Source organism: Epinephelus fuscoguttatus, linkage group LG7, assembly GCF_011397635.1.
Source record: "Epinephelus fuscoguttatus linkage group LG7, E.fuscoguttatus.final_Chr_v1".
In the NCBI taxonomy this organism is placed as follows: domain Eukaryota; kingdom Metazoa; phylum Chordata; class Actinopteri; order Perciformes; family Serranidae; genus Epinephelus; species Epinephelus fuscoguttatus.
Window position 1 is genome coordinate 37,432,330 of NC_064758.1, and position 16,177 is coordinate 37,448,506.

The 16,177-nt window shown below is 43.2% G+C and overlaps 1 protein-coding gene across 4 annotated transcripts in view; it reads left to right on the plus strand.

Annotated features, from left to right (window-relative positions):
• Positions 1 to 16,177, plus strand: part of plxna2 (plexin A2) — a 278,378-nt gene that overhangs the window by 99,264 nt on the left and 162,937 nt on the right. For all 4 annotated transcript variants that reach the window (XM_049580229.1, XM_049580226.1, XM_049580227.1 and 1 more), the window contains one exon: positions 12,925 to 13,059. In XM_049580229.1, coding sequence (XP_049436186.1) covers positions 12,925 to 13,059 — 135 coding nt within the window. The remainder of the gene's footprint in view (positions 1 to 12,924; positions 13,060 to 16,177) is intronic.

Genomic DNA, 16,177 nt, shown 5'->3' on the forward strand with positions numbered 1-16,177 from the left:
CAAAAATATGAAGTAATTGCCCCCTGTATTGACTAAGGGCTCAGGTCATTTTCAAAGATATTGTGCTACCGTCTGGGCAGGTTAGGGAGAGAATTACACTTGCATGAGGAGTTGAGTCTTTGACCCAATCCCATGTCTTAGTTTTACCTCTACCCCTCATTTTCAAGTGCTGCTTTGCCCCTTGGAAAAGAGTATCAATGGGTATTGGTTGAAATCTCCCTCCATGAAATGGGATAACCCTTCAAGACCCTGATTCATCATCAGTAGTCACTGATGGTGTTTATGAAAGCAGACGCAACTTTGGCAATAGTGTTATTATCACAATGACATTTGCCTTTTAAAAAGCAACATTAGCTCCAGTCCTGCAAGTCTGCACTGATAGTGGTAGAAAGTGCAGCAACTTCACTGCTGGACTTAAGTTAAATTTTGGGCTTCATATGCCGTCAAAGGTTGGGAACGCAACATGCAAAAAAAAATCGTAATCATAATGCATTGAAACAACATTAAACTAGGATAACAAGATGGTTACAATAATTTTTAAATCTTTATTGACAAAGAAAATATAGGTGTGGGTTGCTTTTGTTACCTACAAATGTGTTTATTTATTTTTGTTAATAGACTAAAGGTTTAAAAAATTACGATAACCATTGTGTTATCTTAATGTCATTGTCGTAATGTCATTTGTATACATACCTTTTTATAAAGGACCATTAGCCTATACATGTATAGGCTAATCCAATAAAAAGCATAAGAAACTATTGATAGTAGAATGCGGCTGTCTCCTTAGCTAACTAGCTAGCTAGCTTCGTTGTTTATTGTTAAATTTGGCACATTATATGCCATCAAAGGGTGGTAATGTGACATGGAAACATGTAAAATGTGGGGCAGTTATGCACAAACTGGCAATAAGAATGTAGCTAGTTAGCCAGTTAGCTAAGGAGACAACCGCATTCTACTACTACTACTGTCTTTTTTGGTTATGCTAGCTATAAAGAAAATGATCATAATACATTGAAATGACATTAAACCATAATAATATAATGGATATCAGAATTTTTAAATCTTTTAACAAAGAAAATAACATTTCTAGGTTTCTTTTGTTGCTGGTGCAGCCATTTTGCTGATTTCTCATTGTGTTTGGAGTAGCATCAGCAAGATGAAGCTGTCTGAGCAACAAGAGAAACCCACACCTGTATTTTCTTTGTTATTCTTTGTTCTTTTTTATTTAATGATTTATTTGGTTGATTGAAACTTGAGCTTTGAACCAAATGTTAGTGTCCTGGGCTGGGCTGGCAACTGTCTGTAGCCCATGCAAGAGAAATCATCACTGCAGAAGATGACATATTCTCAATATCCATTTAAACTCGGCACATTTCTTTACCTAAGGGTTGTCACATTTCATAGGGTTGTAAGGTTTCACCCTCTACTCCTTGTAACTCTGTTCCGATGGGCAAAGTGGCACCCAAAAACGAGGGGTAAGGGTAAAAATATTAACTAGGATTGGGCCTTAGTTTTGATCTCTGTGTCTGTTTTTCACATTTGCCCCTCTCCTGCCCCTGCCTCCCTCTGTAGACTGTTTCTCCTTTTTCCTCCAATCTCCACATCTGCCCTTTTTCTTTTCCTCTCTTTTCTTTGCTTTCTCCCTGTCTTGCCTCGTGTTCCTGTCCTCCATCACCACAGAGAGGCCTCTCCGACCTCCGTCTGCCCGATGGGAAGTGACACACAGCGCATATAGGCAAGCAGGCTAACATACGCCTTATGGGAGCTTATATTGTACAACAGGAACGGGAACAAAAGAGACGGCGTGCTGGGCTGCTGGGAGCCATCACGCACACATATACACAGCACATTTCTACATGCCGCTCGCTACTGACACCAGAATTCTTCAGCCTGACACTGGTGATGGATTAGATGCGTTATCGAGGCGGAGAGAGGCTCCATGTTTTCTCCCAGTGCGCAGTGAGAGAAAGTGAGAGAAAGAGAGTGAGACACACACACACACACACACACACACACACTCACTCACATAGGCAGCTGAATAGCCTGTACCCATTCCACCTGAAGTAAAGAAATACAATAGCAGTCTGCTAAATTTCAAGCCGAGTTTCCAGGACAGACATGCGAATAGATAGAGATAGTGAGCCTGGTTGGTACACAATGTTCTGCCAAGTGTCGAATACAGCCAGTTGATTTGTATCTCCGTTTGTGTGTGTGTGAGAATGCTCATTTATGTTTCTCCATGAGCCGTACTCATGTGTAAGGGCACACACACATGTGCATGCATCCTCGTTACACAGAGACAATCAGGATGAATTTGTGTGTCTCACTGGTGTCTGACTTCTGGTGTGTTGGTGATGAATCCCCCGTTCCCCCCTCCCTAGGGTGACTCATACTTCCAGTCCACTCACCCTGATGCAGCCCCAACTCACGCCCAAAGGGTGTGACTTCATCCTCGTCTGGGCATTATACATCCATCTCCAGGGGGACGGACAGTGGATCTGTCAGTGCACCTCATACCCCAGTGCCACTTGTCTTTTACACGGCTGTGAAACATGCAGTAGTCACACTCACATACATGCTTCGGTGTCATTCACACTGGGGACATGCCTCTACTGCTTTTCAAAATGGCTGATTTTGTCTCCACCTTTTAAAAGCATAATTTGTTAAAAGTGTTCTGGATTTTTTTGTTAATATTTGCTCAATAAGAACACATACAATGCAATGTAAATAGGGGAGAGCAGGGTCAGTTGGAACATTTTTATACTGACATGACATAACCTTCCATTACTCAATGGCTACTTCAGGCATGTCCAGCCAGTGGCCCGATTGTAAATAGCCCCGTGGCTTGTTGTTCAATACACTGTATGTTGCCCACCACATATTATTGGTTAAGCAAGCAAGATGTATTTTTTTCACTCACTTCACGAGAGCGTATTTTCATAAACAGATTGTGAACAAGTAAATAAACAGTTACCTAACAGCTGCAACATTTTCAGCTAGGTAGTAGACATGACCACAGCAGTGGTGTAAGAAAATATCAATACACTTGAGAGTCACAAATTTATGTTTTGTGATACTGTATTGATAGCAGTTCTGTAATCTATCTTTGGCCAATTGACCCTCCCACTCCAAAGTAAAAATTTATCGCTAGCTTTTTACAGCTAACTGACCCCACTCTTCCCTATAGAAAAAAAAACAAATGTGCATTGTCCAAAAAAACTAACCTCTGTTCAAAAATTATAATTCCATGCTAGCCTACTGATGCTAAAATGACACAAAAGCTTGCATGTGCCGATAAGTAACTTTAACAAAAACCCTTCTTCTCTAAGTTATCCATTTTGTCTTGATGAACATGTGAAGACATACAGTCCAGAGGTTTAGAAATCAATTAAAATAGGTGCCACATGCACATTTGACGCCCAAACAAAAGAGGACAGAAGAGTAGATTATGCCTATGACTCCGCAGGGATAACATTAAATGAAAAAAGTTGATCTACAGGAGAGTAAATATTCCAAAACAATACAGAAAGCCGGAGAGCCTCACTGAATTATATTCCATTATATGTTCTTGAATCGTCACCTGGTGCCTGAATTTATGTTTTCCTTTACATAAATACATTTCCACCGTAAATTGATACAGGAAAGGCACAAATAGGTTCACTAAATTCACCAGACTGCAGGATATGAAGTGTTTCATGCCCAAAATTTACCCCCAGACCTCATTTGTGTCCCCTCCAATGTGAAACAAAACCTACACCCTTCGTAGTAGCTCAGGCTGTGCACTTTTAATGCCCTTTTTTTCCCCCACAACCTGCTATAATTATTTAGTCTGACATCATACAACCCCCCGCCCCTTTGCATTTTTTAAATGTGTTTAAGACTGTTTTTATTCCCATGGTTTTATCATCTGAGCCCCATGTCCCCACCACTTCTAAACACAAAGTGATGCCCTTGCATACATGTGTAAAAAAGACTGTGACACACCGCTAAATATTCTCTTTGAAGGGGTTAAAAGCTGAGGACAAATTACTTTCTCTACCTCAAAGTTGTGCTTGCAATGCAAAAACCGATGTAGTGCGAGCACCCGGCTGTCACAAAAGCTTTTCAAATCACGGATGCCTCCTGACAAGCTTCACTGGCTCTTAAAACGCTGTCAGCAGTCTGTCACCTGTCATCTGGCCCAAAGTACCAACCAATCTCAACATCCAATTCAAGGCCATTTAACCGAGGTTTAGATTGGTGCCATCAGACGTATTGGATTTGATTGGATAAGGTTTATCATGGTCATCGTCAGATCCCTCTGACCTGTGTCTTTTTCAATCGGCACGACCCCCGCTTCACGACAAAGCTCCCTTTTCCCTCAGCAGAGCCTCCTCGGCGGTGTCTCTGTAAAGGGTCACTGCATTGACACAGAGCGAGAAAGTGTGTGCTGGTGGTTGGTTGTGAGCTTTTGCAGAATCTAATCCAGTGCGTGGGATCAGCCAGATAAAGGCAATGCCTATCACTTCAACATCCAAGACTGTTGAACTGGATTAGCGTAGATACAGGATATAGCTGCCAGATAGGTTACTTAGGAAGTTAAACTTTCACTCTCCACTGTGTTTCTCTCTCTCGTTGAGCACGATATGGTCCAGAGTTTCAGCCATAAAAGCACAATCTCCCTAAAATCAACTCCCATTATACTATTCTGGTACACGGTGTAGGTGGAAGACCTACAATTTGACTTAATCCTATCCTGGTACAAGGTGTTAGTGCGGAGTGTGCGGCACACTGTGGTTTGGTACAGGTTTCCATGCGTGGGTTACAATCTGCTCTGCCAGCTGAAAGATGGTGGTAAAATAATGCACACCCTCAGATGGATCTGTATTGGTGTTGGCAGCCACCTGTACACATGTGAGTCCTGTTTCAGAAACACTAACCTCCCTCAAGGCTAAGGTTAAAAAATAGCCTTTTTCCAAATCTGAAAAGACAGCAGCTCTCAGGTAATTGTTAGCAGCTGTGGCCATTACCGGAGAAACATTCTTTAAAAATTGAGTAGTTAATGTTGAGCAAACATTTGGAGACGGGCTGCAAAATTGAGACCAAATCAGTAAATCGGTAAATAATAGTGTTTTGCTTTTAAAGGCTAAATTTAAACACTCATTTTAAGTCTTGCTTGCTTCTCATACAGTGTAGGATTAAACAATTTGGAAACTGATCATTTTGGCATGTAGTATAATCTCACATTGCGGTGTCTATAGGAGGGACCTGCAGTTTTAGCCCTTTGCCTTCTATCTCTGAGCAGCAGCATCCACAATGCATGCACTGCTAGCACACATTTGATGCACTTTCACCGTGGATTTATTCAGCACTTTTCACTCAGCAAATTGCTTCACACAGACTCACACGGTTGGGGATCCAGTGTCTGGCACTGCGTTCAAAACCAGTGAGACCAAGGGAGAGGGAGAGAAAGAGAAAGAGGGAGAAGGGCAATTTGAATTGGAGTTTGGTCAATCTTCAAACGTTTTTCCAGGGTGCTTACATGGTCTGATCAAAAGCACCCCACTGGCACAGGCCCTTGTAGCCACAAGGGGAGGCCTCTGATGCCGCTGCCACAGCTTCCCTGCTGGCCAAACCCCCCACCTCCCACCCGTTTATGCCTGACTAGGTGCTGTGACGTTAAGTTTGTACACAGCTGAGAGCAGCTTGGGAGCTTTGCCCACTGTTACGGGTAGTAAATTATTGGTATCCCATATGTAGTTTACAGAATAGAAAATAAAAAAATAGATATACTGTATTTATCCCAGAGGGGAAATTTTAAAAAAAAAGTGCTCTGTGACCTCCGTCCATCTATTTTCATCCGCTTATCTGGGGCAGGGTTGTGGGGGCAGCAGGCCAAGCAATACACCCCAGACGTCCCTATCTCCTGGGGGACCCCAAGGTGTTCCAAGGCCAGATGAGATATGAAATCCCTCCAGCATGTTCTGGGTCTGCCCTGTGGCCTCCTACCAGGGCGTGCCTGAAACACCTCCAACAGGAGGCGCCCAGAAGGCATCCTGATCAAATGCCCGAACCAATATCACAAATATAACAATCCTGGAATTTGAAATTTTATTTTTAATACCAAAAAAAGACAAACAACTAAACTGCAAACCAGACTTAACTGAGAAAAAAGCAACTCACATCAGTCCAAGGTAATGTCACGTGCACACAGCTGCACAGAAATCCTTCCCCCTCAACTGACACATAACTCCCCCATTAAATAGGTCCTCCAGTCTACCGCACATCATCATCATCAGTCTTGGCAGAACCATATTAGTGTGACTCATTCTCACACATATTACAGGCGATGACAAAACATCAAACAACAAATAAAATAAATTGCAGTTGATACAACACTGAGCCCAATGCAATAACCCCATGTTTGGGTTAAGCCATGACATCATTGTTGATGTCAGCAAGAACATAAAAGCAGGAAGTTGTTTGGCCGTCACCCCTTTAAAGGTATACTTACATTAAATTTCCTGTATACGGACAATTCAAGCATGCATTTCCTGTTTGGCTGCGATCTCTAGACGGCACCGGCAGATTTTGTGTGTTTATAGTTTGTGATTTATTTATTTATTGCTTGCATCAGAAAGGTGACATCATGTCCTGTTTCGGGCCAAGTGCAGGGAAACTCAGTTGAATGTAAACATAATCTGATTGTACCTTAACTCCTGGACAGCATTGCGAGCATAAGACAGTACAATGAAACTAAACTTTAATTCAAGAAAATTAAAGGTTAAATCAATAGACAATAATTAACTCATTACTTATTTAACTGAAGACTCGTACATTTTAAGAACTTTAAAACAGGTGAAATTATGTGCAGAGCAAAAAGTCAATTATTACCTGAAGGTATCCAAAAGTCGTTTCAAAAGAGAGAAAGTCAGCATGCTCTGAGAGGAGTTTTTATTGTTGATAAACCATTGGTTAGGACTACTGCCAAATGTTTATAGAACAGTTGTAGTGAGGAACTGAAAACATGTGGAACATTAAGTAGGTTTAAACAAAAGTAAATAACGTACAGATCAAATATGCAAATGGATGGTCAGACTGTAGTACTGACGTAGCAGAACAGGGCACAGAAACTTAAAGTTGCCTTTTGTAAGTTGTTTTTTGTCTTTGTTGCTGTTTTGTTGGTGATTTCTAAGCATGATGTGCTGTTAAAGTGTAGGTGTTGTAGCTGTAGCTTCAGCCTACACCTTTGTCGGACTGCAGACATTTCTAAATTATGTGAAATAACTTCATTGTAATGTTTTGCACTTTACTATTTAAGTATCTTCCATTTTCTGTGAGAGGCTGTGACTTTATTACATGAATGTGTAGATTAATATATGATGTTCTTATATTTATTTGCAGACCCAAATAAATACTAAAAATGTTAAAAATCTAACCTTAAAGCTGTAGTCGGTAACTTTTATAAAAATAAGTTCTCTTCATATTTCATGAAACTGTCACTATATCCAACATGATGCTCCTCCTCTTCGTGCTCCTAACGGCATTTGAAAGTATCCACTGCACCTGAATGAAAACAACCAATCAGAGCTGAGGAGTCTCTAACACAGCTGTCAATCATGTCAATCACTGTCAAACTAGTCCGCGCTGATCAACTATGAATCAAAATTCTGTTCCTGCATTGCCCATTTTTCACTTCAGATGTTTTCAGGAGCATTTTTTAGTGTACAGTTTAGCTGTCAGTGCTTATTTTTGGGTCACAAACTTTCTCATTAGTTCTGCACTATAAAAAGAATCCATCTGTTCAACTTAAAACATTTTAACACATTTTTTAATGCTGAAAAGTATCCTTATTTTAAGCATTATCCACAAACCCTATTAATTATTTTTTGAGCGTGGCTCTGATTGGTTGGTTTCATTCACGCGCAGTTGATTCTTTTAATTGCCATTAGGAGCGTCAGGAGTAGGAGGAGGGATGTGATTTTTCCACAGATGATCTGTGTCATGTACTACTGTCAGGATGTGGTGACAGTTTCAGTAAATATGAGAAAAAGGTTTTTCTTAAAAATTACCACTGTAGCTTTAAACAATATTTGTCTGAGTAAGAGTTATTCAGGATTATAACTAACAAAATATAATGCTCAACACAAACAAACCAGGATAGTTTGTGCTTGCAATGACGCAGAATAAAGAGGCTAAACAGATGTGACAAGCATGCTAAGAAATGCCTACATGGAACAAATGCTGTGGTCTCACCCACTTTGTCACAGGCAGTATTTGAAACATGTTGTTTGTACAGTACAGGACTACAGTTGGGAAAATAATCCAAAGTTATTGAAAAGTGGTGAAAGTGGTTTGGAGTTTGAAAACCCAGTAACCCTGTGTGTGCTCCAGGATTTATAGCCAGCTGATTAACAAGTCCTCCCACTCAGTGATGCCTGGGGACAGCTATTTCTGCCCTCAGTTGTCCAGGCCTTGTTCACAGTGGTTCAGTGAGTGTCTGTTTGTATATGGAGAATACAGTGTGCCTCATGTGAATGTTGTGAAAAGTGTGTGACCATCATTCTTTGACATTCAGGACAGCACTGTTTTTCCTTTTCACAAATATTAACTACACACACCGTGCTGCCCCTGGGGTACATGTTTTTTGTTTTTCAACACTCTCATCCATCTTCACTTTCCCCCCCCCCTGCGTTCCTCACTTTACTCAGTTGCAGCTTCCAGACGCTGCTGATAGAGAGAGTCCAGCTAATGGCTGTGACGATGAAATGGGGACCATGTTAGACCAGGCCAAACCAAGGACAGCTCTCTGGGGCAACGGGGGCTGTTTCAGCGGACGGCTCCTCCTAAAATAGAGGCGCAGTAATATTGTCAGAGGAGCTTGAAGGTATGATTCCAACCTGTTAGCAGCCTTCTCACCCAGCCTGATAAATAATGCAGGGTCAAATGGGGCAGACAGGGGATAGGTTTAAGTACCTGAGAGAGCAGGCTAAAGGTTGAAGTAAAGCGATGCCGAGGAAATGGATGTTTGGGGCCTGAGAGTCGCTTACACAGGTACTGTAGGCTAGCAGTATGGTAGCGTGGGAGTGAGTGAGTTTTTGACAGAATTATTTTTGGTCCGAGCAGCACTGGTTTCTCCATTTGCTTGCCCAGGGTTTTCATTTTCCTCTTCTTTTTTTTTTTTTGTCTCGTTCGCCCACCCAGAGGCGAGCCTGCCCTGCAAAGTCCTTCAGATTCAGCACCTCACACACAGTCACTCGTTTCTTCACTTCCTTACAATGCTGTGGGTGTGTGTTTGCGTCTGCATATGTGCCAATGTAACACACTTTGTGAGATTTACCGCTACTATAGAAAAGCGGTGTCGTAATGTGAAAAGCAACTGGATGTGGGTGTGTTTGTGTGTACACGGTGGGATGGTGTAAGTGCTTCTGGAGTGCCAGAGTGTCAGTTATGTTGATTCCATTTTCTCTGTGTGAGCCATAGGCCTGAGCTGTTTCAGGAAAAAAGATACACAAAAGGAGCAGAGGCTGAGAAACACGCAGTATTGGTGACTGGTAAAAGGGAAGGTCATTGATTATTAATCTCTTTTTAAACACCTCTGCACTGCTGATTAAATGTGTTTGCTTAACAAGACAGTTTACTGTTTACTAATTGCAGGGCCTGATAGATTAGAGCTTCAACTGTAGTGTGTCACAAAGTGTTAAACCTCTGCCTGGCAGTGGCACCCCTAGTAATTTTCATAGGGTCAGCTAAATGGGGCCACAGAAAATCTTGGGGTGGTACACCAAAACCATAAGCCATAACTGAATTTCAGGAATTTGCTTATGCTATTATATCACATATCAGGTATTAAGGAGGAATTGCACACTGATATCCTGTGGTTTCTTATTTTACAGTTAATATTAGTTATTATCTGATGTGCGTGGACTAATAGCAGTTTGAGTTCCACAGCTATCCTGCTCTAATGTGTTATGAATCTCTGTATGAATGTGTTAGCCGATTGTTTGCTCTCCAAATAGGCTGGTTGTCCTTTTTCTTAGAGACAAATACACAGATTTAAAGGTCCAGTGTGTTGGATTTAGGGGGATATATTGGCAGAAATGGATCATAGTACAACAAGTGTGTTTTCTTTAGAATATATTCACCTGGAAATAAGAATCATTGTGTTTTTGTTACCTTAGAACGAGCTGTTTATATCTACATTGGGAGCAGGTCCTCGACTGAGGAGATCGCCATGTTTCTACAGTAGCCCAGAACGGACAAACCAAACACTGCCATTAGATAGGGCCATTCGCATTTTCGCATCAACCAGTGTAGTTAGCAGCCCCTCTCCATCAGCAGTGTCAGAAAACACAGATTTTTTTAACTTGAAACTGCTTTATTCGGCACTTTTACTGGTTTGAATCACTGGGTCTGTTTGTGTTAGAGAGGAAGAGACCTCTGCGTATAATTCAGTTCCCTGTAAAAACCTCTTGAACATCTGGATCTTAAGTTATCAAAGAAAAAATGTCAGCACACATTAGCAGATGCTAGGCTAGCAGCCGGTCTGAGGCAAGCCAAACAGTGTCAGAGAAACCCTGGTTTGTGACGTGGAGCTGCTTTACACAAAACGAGGCCTGTATGAGGCGAACTCCACGTCCGACGCGAAAATTGTGATCTATAAAACCTGACTTGATGGGAGACGTTGATCCATGCTTACGAACAATTGCCTGATCGTAGAAATTGTCTAATTTATTTTGGCACACACCATTTTTGGCTTTTATTCGTACGTATATTTTTAGTTTGGATTCTATGCGTTGTTTTATAAATGAGACCCCTGGTCCGTTTGTTTTGGAGAGAAAGGGACATCTGTGGATAATTTGTTTCCCGGTAAAAACCTCCTGAACAATGAAAATGGAAGCCATTCTAACCGAGAGAAGTTTCAGCTGGTCGCGCTTTGCAATCCTCACCACTAGGTGCCACGAAATTCACCGAAATCTCACACACTGCTGCTGTAATTTGAAGGAGTATGTTGGTTATCAGGAACAAAACATTCACTCAGAACAGGCCTATTCATGTTTAGAGGAGACTTGTGGGTACACATAGACCTCATCTCCATTCAGATATCTAGAGTTGAGAGCTCAGGGGATCCCTTTGAAAATGCCATGTCAATTTGTCCTTTGTCAAAATTTAGCCTTGACTTGGGAGCATTATTTAGCCCACTCACTGACAAGCTACTGTATGTCGACTTAGTTTGTTCAGTGGATGCCTTAGGTTGTGTAGTTTCATAAGATACTACCTTTGTGTGCCACAGCCTCTTAAAGACAGTAATATTTAATTATTTTCACTGGTGGGAGCCAGCACTTGTACTGGGGAGCATAACTTCCCCCCTCTGAGGCATCTCTGCAGCCTGGAGAATAAAGGTTTTTCTCTGGACACACTCTGAGACAGCTGTGTGTGTGCGCGAGTGTGTGTTTCTGTGAATTTAGAGGCCCCTGGACAGCGGTGAGGGACTGTGTGATAGCGATCTGATTCAGATGAACTGCAGGCGTGCAGAGGGGAAGGTCGGGTTATCTTGTGATCCCCAGTGGCGGCCTGCTTGGACACATATCACAGCATGACAGACTGCTCCTATGGGTGCACACACACATACACGCGCGCGCACACACACAAAACCCACACTGAAACAGTAGTAGTGAAGAGAACAGCACTGGTCTGGCTGTGCGCCGACATGCTTTATGGATGAGCATGTTTGCCGAGGTCTCCCTCCACGCCGCAGTGTCAGTAACCAGATGAAGACTGGCACGGCCCCCACATCCTGCCTTTCTCCTCCTACATATGGTTTTCACATATGTCTTCTTTTTCAATGTTTTCTTTTGCATGCCAAGGTCAGACGTAGGTCAGCCGTGGAAGGCTCAACCACTTTTGAGCCCTGCCTCTTAGCTGTGCCGCCTGCTGTCTTGTACTCGGCTAACCCTGAAGCTTTGAAAGCAAAGCTCCGGGGGCTTTGTGTGAACTTACATCACGTTCCTCCTACTTTACCATCCAGCAGTTTGACACACACATACACAAAGGCGTGTGTGTGTGTGTGTGTGTGTGTGTGTGTGTGTGCACATTTGCCCCCACCCTCCCAGTTGATTTCCTTTTGACAGACATATGACCTTGACTTTCCCCTCTGTGATGTTTCATAGAGAGTCTGGCTGCTCTTTGGTGCTGTCACCATCTGAATAGATAGATGAATGTTTGGGTGGAGGGAGGCAGCCAGGGATGGACAGATGATAGAGCCATCAGCTTTCATGGGTGGAGGAGGGCCTCGTGACATGTGACATCACAGACATCTCTCACGCCCATCATCTCAAAACCCAACGCTGCCCCTCAAGATTTACCGTCGTGGTTATATATTTGTCCAACAGGATCTGATGAATAAAGAAGGAGCGGGGCCGGCAGAAGCCCGTCTGGGTCAGAGAGGGTCACGTACCTCGAATAAGTCATTAGAAGGCTTTTCCAGTGTTTTTGTAGTGAGGTGGTCTTGGCCTCAAGTTCAAAGCTTTACTGAGGGAATACATCATTCATCAGGAGGGAGAGGAAAGGAAAACAGAGCTAAGGTTTCACAAAGGTCTAATAATATCAGCACATAATTCTTAACAGTTGTGGTAACCCCATCCTACATCAAATCACGGGAGGGGTGACATTAACCCCATACTGTGAAATAATAAAATAAGTGCCGCACATTTTTGACACTTAGAAAAAGTATTTGAAAGTCATCCGTCTGCCTCTTTCAGTTCTTTACTTCCTCCACCCACCTGAATCTCCAAGTAGCTAAATGATAGCGATAGATTGTTTTGCAGATATTATTTGACCCTCATCTGACATCCCTGTCAATCATCCTTCGTCTGTTTTCCCACTCCTGCTGTCACTCTGATATAAATAGCAATCACTGACCTGTTTGCGCTCTGTGTTTCTCAGATTCGTGTCGACGGGCCTCCTCATGGCGGCGTCCAGTACGAGACGATATCGGTCATCAAGGACGGCAGCCCTGTCCTGCGAGATATGGCCTTCTCCCTGGACCGCAACTACCTCTACGTCATGTCTGAGAGACAGGTAGGTGGTGGGAAGACGCACGCACAAAAACCTCCATTCGCTGATTATGCACATGCTCTCTTGCAGGCGAATAGATAGTTTAAGTGTGTGTGCATATGTTTAAATGTCAAGAAAAGTGTGTGTGTGTGTGCGCTCCAGCAGGGCCTGAGATGGCCCACCTCTCAGCATCACCAGCACCACCACCCTCTGTTAGCTATAAATAACCTGGGTGGCACAGCGGGGGACGCTGTGACAGCGTTTGATAATGAAGGAGAACAATGAGGGCAGGGAGAGAGGAAGAAATAGAGAGACAAGGAAAAGACAAGAGAGAGAGAAAGATGAAGGGCACTTGCCGGCTGGCTGGCTGGTTGGCTGAGGCGGAGTATGAGAGGAAGAGTGATGAGGGAAAGAGGGACAGCTGGAGTAGTGTATGACTTAGACAGAGTGAAGAGAGACACTGAGCAAAAAAAGAGAGACAGAGTGCAAGGTCATCCTTTCACACTTCTAATGAAGTGACACAGCATTGCGGGGCGGGTGGGAAGCAGCCGATAGCCATCAATGCAGCTGACATACTAAGTAGGCAAAAGGCGAGGGCAGACGAGGGTGGAAGGGGACACAAGGACAGAGAAGGGGTGAGGAGATGAGAGGAGTGGAAAACCTGGTAGGGTGGAAAAGAGATGAGCTGAAGAGGAGAAGTGACGGGAGAGGAGAGGAGAGGAGAGGAGGAGCAGCTGCAGGGGAGCATGGCAGCGCAGCAACCCCAGAGACAGACGACGTGCGAGGCTGTCAGTGCGAGGTGATAGATTGCCATCCTCTCTCCTTATCTCTGCTTTTAACACACTCAACAACCAGCTGGCCAGAGCTTACAGGTTAGGAAGCGCGGTGGGCGGATGTGGTGTGAAGGAGTTATTTAGACAATGGTGTCCGTAGCTGAGGGAGAGGAGCAAACAGGTTTACTGTAATCTCCAGGTTTTTTTTCTTCCCTCAGCATCTGTGACTAACACGTAGCCGTGCTGTGTGTGATTTGTTTTATTCCACTCTAAAAAACAAAACAACATAAAAATAAAACAATTGAAAAGTTGCTCAGTTTTAGTCAGACACTTGCCTGCTGTGAGAATAAAAATATAACTATGTCAAATGCAATCACATCACCAGTAATAGCTCCGCACTTCAACCAATATTACAGCTGAGATTTTTATTGAGAAAGATATCTGAACAAATGGCAGGCCAAATTATCCAAATCTCTCTTTTATTAACATTTGCACAGCACAGCGCCTTAAAATATTCTTATTGTACGAGTATTTAATTGCATTTTTCTGGATATCTCCAGAATTCAAATCTGCTTCATCCATGCACCATGACAGTGCAACATGCAACTTACAAAGTGAGCTGATGACTTAGTCGCAGGGCCTAACATAGATTCCACAAATAAAGTGGAGTTCGCGCTGAGTTCCCCATATTTACTAAATCCTTTATTCCCACTTACTCCGCAGATGAAACAGGCTTTTGAAGTTGAGCTCATAACTGCTAGTCATCTGAATGAGAAGTGATGTTGGTGAATATTATTAGTATTCAGCGTGTAGACTCTTCTGTCTCGCTCTCCGGGGGTTGGGGGGGAGGATCGAAGCAGACAGACCGACACACATACTGAAACACCCTCGACTACTTTGGGGATGTTGCTCTGCATGTTCAAGGATACCACTTGATAGTCACACCTGACGGAGTAACCAGATTGAGATTTAGCGTGGCCAAACAAACTGGCAAGTTCATGTGTTTTTCATGTATGATTCGTCTACATGGAAATGGCCATATTACATCATATTAAAGGATTTTCCTCTTACCTGTAATGCTGTTTATCCATCCAGATTGTTTTGGTGTGAGTTGTGTTGGAGATACTGTATCGGCCATAGAGATGTCTGCCTTCTCTACAGTATAATGGAGCTAGATGGCTTGGCTTCTGGCACTCAAAGCGCCAAAAACAGCAGTGTCTCTTTCCAGAAATCATGACCTGGTTACTGAAGATAATCCACAGACCTTGTTGTGAGCAGTTCCAGTCACCACGCACAAGGAACTGCGCACCTACTGCTAACTTACTAAGCACCCCTGAGCTAGCTAATGTTACAGCTTAGCTGAGGAGGACGCCATTAATGTTCACATCTTGAGCTGTCACGAAAACGAGCCTCCGTAAGTAGATGCACGCTTCCTTGGAACTGTTGTCTGTCTACCAAACCACACCTGTCAACGATATCACCACGCAGAAGGAAGGGTGCATCTACTCATGAACAGGAGGCTCGTGCTCATGACAGCATTAGGTATAAACATGTCCTCATTGGCTGAGCTGTAATTTAAGATAGCTCAGTGGTGCTAGGTGAGCTAGCAGTTGATGCACACTCCCTTTGTGGGATGATACAGTTGATGGGTATAGTTTGGTACAAAGAAAATAGTTCCTAAATGAAACCTCACACCAAAAACAATCTGGACTGATAAATAACACTGTGTATTTTTGATTTGCAGGTGAACTGTCCCTTTAAGTGTATTCCGTCTGATATAACCTTTATTTACAGTATTGGCTACCACATTGTATTTTTGAATAAAGCACTACCCACTGTAAAATAACAACAGCAGAAGCAACCTTCAAACCAACCCCTGTGCACTACCATTCAGTGGAAAACATCTGTTTGACCTTTATCTTATCATTACTCTAAATGTCACCTCAAGCTACACTTGAAGTCAAACATACAGGACATCACGAGATGTATCTCGTCTGAGCCGCGCTTGTTCCCATGTGCCCGGCTGATGCCGTCTGAGGCCAAGAGCGTGGTGATGGGAGACGGCTAAGAACAAAGGAGGGATGATATCAAACGGAAAGCAGGGCAGATTTGGCTCCAGTTGCATTTCCTACTCTGAATAACAAAGAGGCCCTCTGTGTTTGGCACAGTGGGAAAGAGAGGATACAGAGAGACCAAGAGAGAAACCGACGTTGAATGAGAGCGAGGGAGAGAGGGAGAGAGGGAGACGGAGACCGGGAGAGTGAGAGTGAGAGTAATATTTGCTCAGCGAGGCCGTGCTCCACAATCTGGGCTCTCGCTCTCTCCAGTCCTCACACCTGTCTGTGTGTGTTGTGGCGAAGCTGAGAATT